General features: G+C 39.9%; 1 protein-coding gene across 1 annotated transcript in view; it reads right to left on the minus strand.

Moving 5' to 3' along the window:
- The window catches only part of ift80 (intraflagellar transport 80 homolog (Chlamydomonas)), a 246,937-nt gene that overhangs the window by 205,357 nt on the left and 26,492 nt on the right, over positions 1-15,088 (minus strand). Inside the window, exon 5 of the mRNA XM_051923320.1 lies at positions 12,961-13,029. Within this exon, the coding sequence (XP_051779280.1) occupies positions 12,961-13,029 (69 nt within the window). The remainder of the gene's footprint in view (positions 1-12,960; positions 13,030-15,088) is intronic.

Consider the following 15,088-nt stretch of genomic DNA (forward strand, 5'->3'; position numbering starts at 1 on the left):
ATTTGAGGTACAGCACAGTCTCATGCATTTCCACCTGGGAATGTGTATCCCCTAATGGCAAGGAGTGCTACTAATGTTAGAGTCCCCCTTCTTGGCCTCTGTCTCCATCTCTGCAAGAACATAGTTTAAAAGAATTTTATTTAGTAACCTGAAGAACCAGTTGGTTGAAAAATGCAATAGTCCAGATAAATCTGCAGTAGCCCTCTCTATAAACATAAAATCGGAGAAATAAACTACAAATTTATCTTGTACTAAGTATTGCACTTATTATAGTTAAGCATTATTTATTGAGTGGCAATTATTTCTTATACATAATTAAAATCTTTTAATGATGAACAAATCTGGCAAGTCATTTTAACATTCAATATTTCATGCCAATTACCATTTTAGTTGTTTATAACTACAACCCCAAATCAGAAAAAGTTGGGACAGTGTGGAATATGTGAATAAAAAAAGAAAAAAGCAAGTTATAAATTCTCCTCAAATTTTATTTCATTGCAGACAGTATGAACACAAAATAATTCATGTTTTTTTTTGTCAACATCATTTGATTTGTAAATAAATATCCATTCTTGCCATTCAGGCTTGCAACACATTCCAAAAAAAGTTGGGATGGGGGCAATTAAGGGGTAGTAATGAGGTATAATAACTAAATAATGATGTGATTTGAAACTGGTGATGTTAACAGGTGATTGCAATCATGATTCGGTACAAAAGCAGCATCGAGGAAAGGTCTACTCCTTTAGGAGCAAAGATGGGCAGAGGATCGCCAGTTTGCCACCAACTGCGGGCAAAAATCTTTGAAATGATGAAGAAAAACGTTTCTCAAAGACAGATAGGAAGAGATTTGGGCATTTCTCCCTCTACAGTGCATAACATAGTGAAAAGAATCAGGGAATCTGGAGAGATTACCGTGTGCAAAGGCCAAGGGCGCAACCCTAAACTGAATGGCCATGATCTCCGAGCCCTCAGACGGCACTGCATTAAAATCCGTCATTCATCAATAAATGATATAACTGCGTGGGCTCAGGACTACTTCAGGAAGTCACTCTCAAGCACTACAGTACGTAGTTACATTAGGAAATGCCAGCTAAAACTGTACTGTGCCAAAAGGAAGCCCTACATAAATAGTGTCCAGAAGCGCCGTCGACTTCTCTGGGCTCGGAGGCATCTGGGATGGTCCATTGTGCAGTGGAAACATGTATTGTGGTCAGACGAATCGGTTTTTCACAACTTTTTTGGGAGAAATGGACGCCATGTGCTGCAGACCAAAGAGGAAAAGGACCATCCAGACTTACCAGATACAAGTCCAAAAGCCAGGGTCTGTCATGGTATGGGGTTGCGTCAGTGCCTTCGGCAAAGGTAACTTGCACTTCTGCGATGGCACCATCAATGCTGAGAAGTATATCTCAGTTTTGGAGGAACAAATGCTGCCTTCAAGACGACATCTTTTCCAGGGACGCCCATGCTCATTTCAGCAAGACAATGCCAAACCACATACTGCGCGCATAACAATGGCATGGCTGCATAAGAAGAGGGTGCGGATGCTTGACTGGCCTGCCTGCAGCCCTGATTTGTCTATAGAGAATGTTTGGCGCATTTTGAAACAAAAAATGCGTCAACAAAGACCCCGTACTGTTGCGCAACTAAAACGTTGTTTGCAGGAAGAATGGGACAAACTAACACCTGCAACACTTAGTCACTTGATTTCTTCAATGCCTAAACGTCTTTTAAGTGTTGTTAAAAGACAGGGGAACTGTACAAAATGGTAAATGCTGTACTGTCCCAACTTTTTTTGAAATGTGTTGCAAGCCTGAATGGCAAGAATGGATATTTATTTACAAATCAAATGATGTTGACAAAAAAAAAACATGAATTATTTTGTGTTCATACTGTCTGCAATGAAATAAAATTTGAGGAGAATTTATAACTTGCTTTTTTCTTTTTTTATTCACATTTTCCACACTGTCCCAACTTTTTCTGATTTGGGGTTGTACAATTTTGCAAGACAAATGCATGTTGGCTACTGAAAACTCAACAAATACTGATTTTATGCTACTTAAAATTGTCCAATTCTGACATGGATTCAGATTTTTTATTTTTATCCCATTAAAAATAAATAAATAAATAAAATAAAACTTTTTATACTAACTCCTGCATAACCAGATGTGTAGAAGCCTGATGTTATACATTCAAGTGATAACTTCGGCATTTTTATAACTATAAACCACAGGTGTTACCTGTTAATTTTTAATGAAAAAATTTAAATTCATTGCATTTATTGTTCAGTGACCAGAACAATATTAAAATAAACAGAATTACTTTAAAAATACATACCTTTTTAACTAATAAAAACATAGAGAAAATATTTATCCATAATACATCTCTCTCTCGCTCTCTATATATATATATATATATAATATATATATAATATATATATATATATAAAATCCAACATCTGTCTGTCCACTTTTCACAAGAGAACTACATAACAAATTTAGATAGTTTTTTTTTTTTCTTTTCTATAATTTACTTGAACATTCTGGTTGATTTTGTGACTTCTCTCATTGCGCTATGCATCATAGTTCACTTGCACTACCAATTTATTTGCGCGAATCCAAGAGACATGCAGCGGGGCCTAGCGCTGGGGGGCAGGGACAGCCTCACTCATGCACTAGCCTCGGGGTGTGTACCTTACCTCCGCTTAGCTAGCGAAAGAGAGAACTACTTAATGGATTAAAAAAAAAAAAAAAAAAAAAGTACAGGCTAGACATTGCTAATTGTTGAGGTGCAATTAAAAATGTGGAATTCGATTTTAATTATTCAGTACTTACTTCTTACCAAAACTTGTACTATTTGACACAAACAAATAATAAACACAGAGCAAACCCTTAAAAAAAGCTGTAAATCTATCAAATGTTCATTAGATGTTTATCAAGAAGATACAAGGCTAAAATGTTCAAGTAAAATTGACAATAAAATGTTTTTACTAGATTTTAACTTTTAAGCTAACAGGCCCATTGTTTACTAAGTAGTGTTTTTCTAATTTTAAGATATTTTTCAGTTTTGGTTTTTGATTTTTTTTTTTAAATTTAGTTTTAGTTATTTTCCCCCCATTTTGTAATTTGTTTTTTTCAAATTTTTTTTTTTTTTTTTTTTTAAATTTGGTTTTTCAATGATTAACTTTTAGTTTTTGTCATACTAAAAATGTCAACACAGACGGATATCTTTATAGTTTGATTGCTCCGGTTTCTGCACTTTTAAATCTCAACTGAAAACTTCCCTCTTCTACAAACCTTTGTCATCTGTGTAATTTTTTTTTATACTCTGTATGTAAAGTGACCTTGGGCTTATGAAAGGCACGCAATAAATGTAACTTATTATTATTATTAGTTGTGAACTTGTCTATAATTCATGTTATGTCTATTAACACGTAACAATTCCACTGTTTATCCCAAAGTATACAAAACCAATCAAACGTTTGGACACACTTGATTGAATGCATAGTTTTTAAAATCTTAAAGATTTTGATGTAAAGTTTACATTTAAATACTTTAAAATTTCTTTCCAAGACAAACAAACACACTGAACCTCATACCTACAGTGGTGTGAAAAACTATTTGCCCCCTTCCTGATTTCTTATTCTTTTGCATGTTTGTCACACAAAATGTTTCTGATCATCAAACACATTTAACCATTAGTCAAATATAACACAAGTAAACACAAAATGCAGTTTTTAAATGATGGTTTTTATTATTTAGGGAGAAAAAAAATCCAAACCTACATGGCCCTGTGTGAAAAAGTAATTGCCCCCTTGTTAAAAAATAACCTAACTGTGGTGTATCACACCTGAGTTCAATTTCCGTAGCCACCCCCAGGCCTGATTACTGCCACACCTGTTACAATCAAGAAATCACTTAAATAGGAGTTGCCTGACACAGAGAAGTAGACCAAAAGCACCTCAAAAGCTAGACATCATGCCAAGATCCAAAGAAATTCAGGAACAAATGAGAACAGAAGTAATTGAGGTCTATCAGTCTGGTAAAGGTTATAAAGCCATTTCTAAAGCTTTGGGACTCCAGCGAACCACAGTGAGAGCCATTATCCACAAATGGCAAAAACATGGAACAGTGGTGAACCTTCCCAGGAGTGGCCGGCCGACCAAAATTACCCCAAGAGCGCAGAGACGTCTCATCCGAGAGGTCACAAAAGACCCCAGGACAACGTCTAAAGAACTGCAGGCCTCACTTGCCTCAATTAAGGTCAGTGTTCACGACTCCACCATAAGAAAGAGACTGGGCAAAAACGGCCTGCATGGCAGATTTCCAAGACGCAAACCACTGTTAAGCAAAAAGAACATTAGGGCTCGTCTCAATTTTGCTAAGAAACATCTCAATGATTGCCAAGACTTTTGGGAAAATACCTTGTGGACTGATGAGACAAAAGTTGAACTTTTTGAAAGGCAAATGTCCCGTTACATCTGGCGTAAAAGGAACACAGCATTTCAGAAAAAGAACATCATACCAACAGTAAAATATGGTGGTGGTAGTGTGATGGTCTGGGGTTGTTTTGCTGCTTCAGGACCTGGAAGGCTTGCTGTGATAGATGGAACCATGAATTCTACTGTCTACCAAAAAATCCTGAAGGAGAATATCCGGCCATCTGTTCGTCAACTCAAGCTGAAGCGATCTTGGGTGCTGCAACAGGACAATGACCCAAAACACACCAGCAAATCCACCTCTGAATGGCTGAAGAAAAACAAAATGAAGCCTTTGGAGTGGCCTAGTCAAAGTCCTGACCTGAATCCAATTGAGATGCTATGGCATGACCTTAAAAAGGCAGTTCATGCTAGAAAACCCTCAAATAAAGCTGAATTACAACAATTTTGCAAAGATGAGTGGGCCAAAATTCCTCCAGAGCGCTGTAAAAGACTCATTGCAAGTTATCGCAAACGCTTGATTGCAGTTATTGCTGCTAAGGGTGGCCCAACCAGTTATTAGGTTCAGGGGCCAATTACTTTTTCACACAGGGCCATGTAGGTTTGGATTTTTTTTTCTCCCTAAATAATAAAAACCACCATTTACAAACTGCATTTTGTGTTTACTTGTGTTATATTTGACTAATGGTTAAATGTGTTTGATGATCAGAAACATTTTGTGTGACAAACATGCAAAAGAATAAGAAATCAGGAAGGGGGCAAATAGTTTTTCACACTGTATTTTTTCAAAAATAAAATCTGAAATTAAAAGGAAATATTTGAAATACCCAATCCCATTAAAAATTGTTATCACTTTGAGATTAGTGACATTTATCTTGGGAAATTGAGAACCATGATCATTTCATTACCCTAATTACAAGTGTGTTCCTTTAAAACGTTAAAAGTTTAAAAGGTTCTCGTAAAAACAAAACCTGCTACTGAAACGCCAAGAGAAGAGAATCACAACAAATTCAACTAACCGGCAACGACTGAGGCCGATCCCCTGTGACAGAACAAAGCCCATCTGTGGCCGTCCAACACCCGATGCGCGGCTGTCTATTCAATGCTAAGACACTAACACGAATCGGAACATGGAATGTACGATCACTCTACCGAACGGACTACCTCGCCCAGGTGCTCCGAGCATTCAACAACTACCACCTGATCATTTTAGGCCTCGCCGAGGTACGATGGGCGGGGTCAGGACACATAATTAGCGATGAAAAAATGCTTCTCTACTCTGGCCATAGCACCGAACATGCGCGTGGTGTTGGACTCATACTATCACCACAGGCGACAGCAGCGCTCACGGAGTGGAAACCGGTCTCTGACCGAATTATCATTGCCCGCTTCCGATCCCAACAGGTGAAAATCACAGTCATCCAGATATACGCCCCAACAGAGGAATCCGACGAAGCAGCAAAGGAAGCATTCTACGACCAGCTCCAAGACGAGCTGACGACCGTACCACGCCATGATTTGCTCCTTGTCATTGGTGACTTCAATGCTCAGTTAAACGGCGGCCGCTCGAACTTCGAGGCGACAATGGGTCCGCATGGATCAGGTGCTCGAACAAACGACAACGGCGAGCGACTGCACTCACTCTGCGCCACGAATAATCTATGCATCAGAAATACATTTTTCCAGCACAAAAGGATCCATAAGATGACGTGGCAGTCTCCAGGAGGACTGTACAAAAATGAAATCGATTACATCTGCGTCAGCAAAAGATGCCGCTCATCCTTGCTAGATGTGAAAAGCCGGAGAGGAGCGGACGTTAGCTCTGACCATAATTTACTAGTCACCAAATGCCGGCTAAAACTTATGTGATCGACGCTGTGGCAGGCCGCTGGGGGTGGTACCCAGCCAGGACACCCGAGAGGACCGGAGGAGGGCTTGCGCCTCCTCCAGACCACGAGGGGGCGACCGCCCTGGTTGTGTTGGGGACCACAGGTGCAGGGCTTGGAAGCCCAACCCTGTAGGGGCCCGTGGTCACCGCCAGGGGGCGCTCCAGTGCCTAGAGAGCCCTGGACCTCAGCACTTCCGCCATACCCGGAATTGCTGTGGGGGTCTGGGGGGGGGGGGGGGGGGGGGGGTAGAACAACCGGGACACATGGAGTCCTTCCTGGTGCGCAGCTGGCACTTCCGCCACACAGGGGAGTGTCGGCGGAGGAGTGTCGGGGAGCACCTGGAGCCCATCCGGGTGAGCATAAAAGGGGCCGCCTCTCTTCAGACAGTGACTGGAGTCGGGCGGAAGTGGACAAGAGTCGTGTTGGAGAGGAGTGGAGGCGGCCTAAAGAAGGCAGGCACTGGAGAGAGAGGCCTGGACTTTGGGGGATTGGTGCTGGAGGCACTGGGTTTATGCAATATTTAACGTGTGTTGGGTGCAAGATACGATGTCCGTCTGTCTGTGTCTGGGCTGCTTCTCACAACGCCTAAACCACAGCGACCAAGATCCTTCAATGTTACAAAGCTCAAAGAGACGCCCGCAGCCCAACAGTTCCAACTCGAGCTCCTAAATCACTTTCGAAATACTCACAGAAACAGGCGGCAAAGAATCGGTTGAGGACGACTGGACACGACTCCACCAGATTGTCATCGAAAGTGCCACAACTATAATCGGTCGAAGACGAGGCACACACCGAGAATGCCGGATAAAAGATAACACCTGGGACCTAATCGATGCACAGCGCCGCTTGAAACAAGATCGCGATCGGGAGCCCCCAGGACCTGGTCTCAACGCGGCAGAGGAGTGCTACCGAGCTGCCGATCGAATGGTCAAACGAAGCTGCAACCAAGATAAGCGCGACTGGATCTAAAAGAAAGGACATGAGGCACAAGAAGCCGCGGACAGGAACGACACTAAAACACTATACAGGATCGTCCGAGAGCCGAGTGGCGCGCCCAGCGGCAGAGGCGTACCAATCAAAGCAAAGGACGGTCACCTGTTGCTAACCACCGAAGCACAAGAAAAACAATGGGTTGAGCACTTCGCTGAACTCCTGAACCAACCAGAACCCACATCAACATTCGGGGACAATCTCTTAACACCAGCAAAGGACCTTTCAGTCGAAGTTGGACCGATCACGTCAGCCGAAACCAAGTCGGCAATTGCAGCCCTCAAGACTGGTCGCACACCAGGAATGGACGAAATTGCTCCTGAAATGTTAAAACACGCAGGACAACCACTTATAGACTGTCTTACATCTCTCAACAGGTGCTGGGAAACGGCGACCATTCCAGTAGACTGGAGAAAAGGGGTCATCGTAAAAATTCCAAAGAAAGGGAATCTCGCCGACTGCAACAACTGGAGCGGAATTATCCTCCTCTCTGTCCCAGGCAAAGTGCTGTGCTACATCCTACTCCGACGCCTACGCCAAGCTGTTGACCACCTACTCCGCGAGGAACAAGCAGTGTTCCGCAACAGGAGATCCTGCTCCAAACAAATCTTTGTCGAACAAAGTACCGAATTGCAGCAAAAACTGTCTATAAACTTTATCGACTTTACTAAGGCCTTCGACAGTATTCACCGAGAGACACTATGGAAAATCGCCAGAGTCTGGCATCCCAGTGGAGTTCGCCAACATCTTACGAAATATATACCATGAGTCGAGCTGCTATGTACGCACGGACTATGGCATCTCCGAGGCCTTCCGGATCGACACGGGCGTGCGCCTGGGCTGCATCATTTCGCCATTTCTATTCCTGCTGGCACTTGACTTCGTCATGTGCCACGCCCTTGGACACGCCGACTATGGCCTTTCAGGGCTGCGATGGGAGACGAATAGCAGATCTAGACTTTGCGGATGATACCACTCTACTTGGCCCCACCCAACAATCCCTCTGCGATCTCACTGAACTACCACAACGTGAGGCAGCAAAAATCAGGCTCGAATTAGTGAGGCCAAGAGCAAGGTCATGCGCATCGGCTAAGTCTGTGCAAACTTCCCGGTCTCCATCGGCCAACAACAGCTTGAGGAAGTTGACCGCTTCACCTATCTCGGCAGCACCGTGGCGCCTGACGGGGGGGACAGACATCGACGTAGCCTGCCGTATTGGGAAAGCGTCCTCAGTAATGCGACAACTGGGACCAATATGGCAATCCAATGCCATTTAACTGGCAACGAAGATACGACTGCTAAACACGACCGTCATCCCTGCGGCGATATATGCGAGCGAAACTTGGAAGTCATCTGCAGCGATCGATCATGAGATGTCTGAACGTCTTTCAGCAACGCTGCCTACGGCGAATACTGATGGTCCCCTACCGGGACCACGTCAGCAATGACGAAATCCTTCAACGAACAGCTACCCAACCTCTAGTGAGCACTGCAGTGGAATGCCGCTTTCGATTTGCTGGCCACATCCTCCGGCAACCCATACATCTCCTTCCAACGATCGATATGAGCTGGACGCCCCGCGGCACACAAAAGCGTGGCCGCCCAAAACAAACATGGCGGCGTTCTTTCAACGAAGACCTACACGCTATAGACATATCATGGGCCGAAGCCAAAGCCGCTACCGTTGACCGAATTCGTTGGCAATCTCTTAGCACCCAATGCGCCACCCGGCGTGGGAGGAACTAAGTCTAAGTAAGTCCTTTAAAAAGTTAATATGTCAAATTTCTTTCATTGTTAATATATTTGGGCAAATTAGTTGTGTTTGGACAAGATAGTGTGGGTATAAGTAGCCCTATTTGGTTGAAGCTGTTATTCTAGTCATAATAGTCCATAATATACCAAGAACAGAAAACCAGGAGTTGCCTCCATGCACAGGATATGTTTACTAGTGGCCTGCCACCCCATTATTTGCTTGAATCATTTCTAATCTAAATATATGGCTGAATTGTAATTTTCTTAAACTCAGTGCTGATAAAAATGAAGTGTTATTACTTTCCCCCAGGTCGACTGCCTCTAAGATGTCAGACTTCAGTCTTAGCATCGGAGGGAAAATTGTCTTTTCGCAGGACTATTGGAGGTCAGAGCACAGGGTCAGCTATGATACAGTGCCCACGGAACAATTTTTTTCATGTTAAAGGCCTTGCTCAAGGGCCAAATGGAATATGATCCCTCCTGACACTAACAGGTATTGATTCACGAATGATATCCAATTTAGGTGTCCTTTTTTGATTTACCACTTTACCTTTGAGCCTCATAGAAGCTCACTTATGAAAAATGCTTATCATCACTTTGATAATGTTATTCATCTTTGCCCATTACTATAGAGGAGAGATGCTGAAATGCTTGACCATGCTTTCATGACTCGTCATTTTAACCATTATAACTCCCTGTTTGTGGACTTTCCTATTAAAACACTCCCTAGAACTCAATATATCCATAACTCAGCTCACACATATCAAACAAGCACAGTATATCATTCCAGTCCTTTATTTGCACTGGCTGCCTGTTTCATCAGTTTTATCTCATCTCATTACACTTAAAAGATCTGCATGATCTAGCTCCTACACATCTTTCCCACCTCCTTCACAGATAAAATCCTCTATGTGTCCTTAGGACGGTCCTCTGGTAATGGGCTCCTATTGGTTCCACAGACAGAGCACTTTAACTGGAGTGACAGAACATTCAGGCTATGTCCACAGCATTATGTTTTCTGTCTATACTAGCATTTTTACATTGTTTACAAAGGTATCTCCATATATGCTAAAATGACTGAAAACACATAGGACGTAGATGTTCACCTATACTGGGCATGCACACATCTGCAGAAAAATACTTAAAAAGGACAATAATGCTGTCGGCCATGAGAATTACTACAACACTGGTATACTATTTGTATTTTGCACATGTATTCAACATTCAAACTGTAAAAAAAAACAAAAAAAAAAGCACTTATTTTACCTAGCTACAGCACTAAACACCGTAATACAGCTTGTTCAGTTATTTTCACCTTTGCAATCTAACTAAAGCTGCATCTTTACTTGCAGAGGCAGTGACTTAAAAAACATCAATTTTAATTAGTCAATTACTCCTGTAAATGTGATAATGTTTTTATCAAATAAAAAAGATAAATTGTGAAAAATCAAACTATAAAGATGCATTTAATGGTTCAATCACATTAAAAATAGCAACTGCAAAAGTATTCAGAACAAATATTTATCTTTTTTCCAAAATGATGCAATTTAAACTTTCAAAATTTGTTTAAAATAAAAAAAAATTAAATCACACATACTTCTGGATAAGACTACCTTCAATTTTTTAACCAATACACCAAAAAGGAAAAAAAAAGTGCATCCTGCACATAAGCTGAATGTGAAATTTTAAAATGAAACTGTTTCTAGAAAACATTAATTAAGTAACAAGTAACCTAGTGCAGTACTTCTTTTATTAAAAGCAAAATTACCTGTGTGTGTAAAAAAAGTATTACTATGGAAGGTTATAAAATATTCTGTTATTTCCCAATGAGCAAAGGGGGGGGAGATCTGGAGAGTAATGACAGGGAAAGAGGGCTGTGCTAAACTTGAAGCAGGAGTGTAGTCAGGTATAGTTTTATCAAAAAGATTGTGAGAGAGAGAGAGAGAGAGAGAGAGAGAGAAACACAGAAGGGTAAGCGGTGTCTTCTGGATCAGTGAAAAGGCAGAATGGATTGGGAAAACAGACTTGGTTTTGTCCTCTGTGTAATAACAGTCCTTCTAATGGGAACTAACAGCTGCCAGCACAGCTTAGTAAAGGCCTTCCCAACGGCTAGAACAGTGGGAAAGGCAGTAAATAGTTCAACATGCTCTTTCTTTGCGTTTTCCTTACTTGAACCATGAAGAAGTTAGTACAATACTTGAGTGATATCTCAGTACCTTTACTAAAGACAATCATCTATTTTGGCAGTTTTGCCTTTATGTAAAAGTATCCATGCAGCCTTCCATGTTACCTACACAGTTGTATAGTGAGCATATTTGATAAAACCGAATCTGAAGCATTTTTGCAATGTTTATAAACTTTTCTGATTTCTGCAAAGTTTCCTTTGCCCAATATAATTTTTAACATTTTTTTTTTTTAATTCCTGTAATTTAAATGAATAATCCATACAAAAAAAAATGTGAATATCTTACTTAGCCCAAATAATTTGTAGTGATGTTCAAGAAAAATTTCTCATGTTTTCATGCAGAACATGAGAACACAGTTTGGGCATTTCAAGTGTGCTAAGAACTCAGGATATTCCTGTACAGATAGTACGCATTTACAGTAACAAGACTAGCCTTTAGATTTAGCAGCTGCAGTGTGCCCCAGAGCAACAGACTTGGAGTTAATCAAGACTAACTGTGCAGTTGCATTGTGCTTCTAGGAGTAGGAGCAGGGGAACAAAGTTGCGTACTAATTTGGACCACCTTTTGAGCTGGTTAAACAAACTTAGTAGGTTATGTTATGTTAGGGTAATGTTACAAAATGTATTCTGCACACATCAGGCAGACTGTTATTATGGACATGAATATATCACTAATATTCCATTAAAAAATATGGAAACCATATTTAATGTTTTTGTTTTAGACTTAAGTATAGAGTGATACTGAATATTTACCTTAATGCCAAGGAAAAAGAATAGAATGCATGGAAATATTTATTTTGTGTAATAAATAAGCTAGAAAATTAAGGAACAACATACATTTAACCATTAACCTTCTACAATGCTTTAAGTGAAAATAAGTGACAGTACTCTTTTTGCCAGCTTCTTGCTCTTCCTACCAATGCATTGCAAATTTTACATGATTTCTTAAACAAGTGGTTGGGTGCCCAGAGTATCATACAGATATCTTTGCAGATGTTCCCCAGGTTTGATATGATAGCTCTTACAATATTTATTATAATGAGAAGTCAAGCAAAATTACACCTTTTATTAGCTAACTCAAAAGATTACAGTATGCAAGCTTTCGGGGCAACTCAGGCCCCTTCTTAAGACAGTTTGTAGTGAGCCAATAGAAGGTTTAATTTTGATTGACTTTTCATTGCATCCACAATGGCTAACAGTGTACAACACCCTACCAATATTTACTACACAGAGCTTGTATTCTACTGTGGAGATTGCACCACAACTAGACATTCTTTACAAATACTAACCAGCTTCTGATTAACTAAATAATACATTTTTGTGATGGTTGGATCAATTTGCTTGTTAGGAAAAGCTGAACATATAATGAATGACAACTCTTCTGTTATCTAGGTAATTGGGAAATGAGTTACAATGAGAGAATTATGCTTCAAATTCTAGTAAAGTGTACAGTACATCTCATTGTCATTACTTTCCACATAAGGATTTCAGAGCCTTTACATGCACCTGAAGTGAAGAACATTAAAGTAAAAATATTTGAGCTCTGACAAGCAGATAAGCTTGACACAACTTTTTGGGTCTATTTTGGATCCAAAAACGCTCAGCTTATCTACAAATATATATGGCATTTAAATTTTTGTGTGAATAAACAATATTACTAAACCTAAAAAAACTGAACCAAAAAAAAGTAGAATATGGAACTTTACCTTGTTGAGTTAGAGTGGATCTCAACATTCCACTTTTAGACCATATTTTAATCTGACCATCCTCACCAGCTACAAGAGGAAATACAAGGGAAAGAAATATATTAAAAAAATGATTCAATACTGAAAATTCTTCACATGTATAAATTAAAGCCAGAATTGATTCAAGGTAACAAGTTCTGGCTCACATAAACATAATGACTGATTAGTTAGATAGGCATGCTGTTACCCAGAATGGTAGGGCTGGGCAATAGAAATGATATTTGCATTTAACAACACATAAAATTTAAACAATATGGAAATACAAAATTTTGATACATTGTCGATAAGGAACATTGTTTGACACATACAACAGTCTAACACACCACAGAAACATTTCCAGTTCCAACCACTCATATGTTACTCCTTTAAAAACGGACAGCCTCTGCGTTTTAAAAAACAGAAAAAAAAAAAGGCACAGTGAGTTTAGTTGAGATACTGTAGCAGTGGTGGCATGCCACATGCTACTGTTTCGGAAAACACAACAGCCATTAAAGAGATGAACATTCATTCAGCGGAATCTTTAAGTGTCAGTAAAGGAAGCAACTGCTCTGCAGCCATAAAATCTTTATATTAAAAAAAATAAATTATATATATATATATATATATATATATATATATATATATATATATATTATATATATTATATATATATATATATATATATATATATATATATATATATATATATATATATATTGTGGATAAAAAAGGTAAAAGTACATCAATGGTGTGGCAATCCTTAGACTATTTAAAGTATGTGTATTGTAAACTTTGCCAAAAACGTTTGCAAAGTAAAACTGGAAATACTACACACCTACTTTACCACCTTAAGAATTGCCATCCAATAGAACATACAGAATGAAAGCACTTCCAGTAACAAACACCAGCAATGTTAGTTCCTGGGGATGGGTTTATCAGAAAAAGCCCATTGACAAACTCTACTGTCAGACTTTTCAAGAGTAAGCTTACTTGCAAAGTGGTGGTTTTACATTGATACTTGCCTTTAAAATGTGCCCTATCAATTAAACTTAACAGTTTTAGTTGTTGTATCTGTGCTTTTCAAAAACATTGAGAATTATATAATATGATGGTCACTTATCCAGGACAGAATTCAGGATGTACAAGTGGTTGAACTGCTATGGTCATTACAAAATACTAAATCCAGATAGGATTCTCCACACTTTGGCACTTTAACATATTGTGCTAAAAACAGTCATTAATTAAGCCTAAAAACATCTTCTGCGCTCCCTAATTTGTAAGGTTATCCCATTTAATATCTGGGTAATTAAAAGTCTCCCAATGCTACAATATCCCACCCTAACCTGCCTTTTTAATTATTATTAAAAAGATTTGTATTGAAATTACAAATTCAGATGTCTTCAATGAGATTTGGTTCATCATCCAACTGAAAAAGACATGCATTTAAATTCTATTTTGCTTACATGACAAACCTCCTTCTCTTTTTTGCACATCCTTCCTAAAAAGTGTAACCATCTTTTATATACTCATTCCATCTTTGTCATTTAGCCAGCTCCACCCTTTACAACTTTCAGGTCCACCACCTACACTCTACTTAAAATAAATGCTTTCTTACTTACAAATAAACCTTTCAGCCTCTACTAGCGTGAACACCCTTCTGAATGAGTACTATATAGCAGCCTATCAAATTATTCTTTGTATACCTTAATGTCTCACCACTACGGAATCGCTGTTATTCTTAACTGTTCATTGCTACGTTGCCAGTTATTTATTCACAGATCTGCCAGATTCCACAACTGCTTTTTCTTCATTCTGTCCCATGATGCACCTTAAATGCTACAGGTTTCAACAAGTTTTCAAAACACTTGGATGTCTTTGCTGCAGTTTAGGTCAGGTCAGGAAGTATGCATTGGTACTGCATGTTGCCGCACCAACCACACCGTGAAAGAGCTTGGGATCCCAGCTAGAAAGCCCTCCAGGCAGACACACAGTCCATTCCCACCCTCCAGAAATGACCATCTATCTGCCACAGTCAGGTGTTGCGTAGGCATCCCCCTTGGCCTGGTCCAACCGCTCGGGTCCTCAACAAGGAGGATCCCGTGAGTTGGAT

Source organism: Erpetoichthys calabaricus, chromosome 2 (genome assembly GCF_900747795.2).
Source record: "Erpetoichthys calabaricus chromosome 2, fErpCal1.3, whole genome shotgun sequence".
Taxonomy (NCBI): domain Eukaryota; kingdom Metazoa; phylum Chordata; class Cladistia; order Polypteriformes; family Polypteridae; genus Erpetoichthys; species Erpetoichthys calabaricus.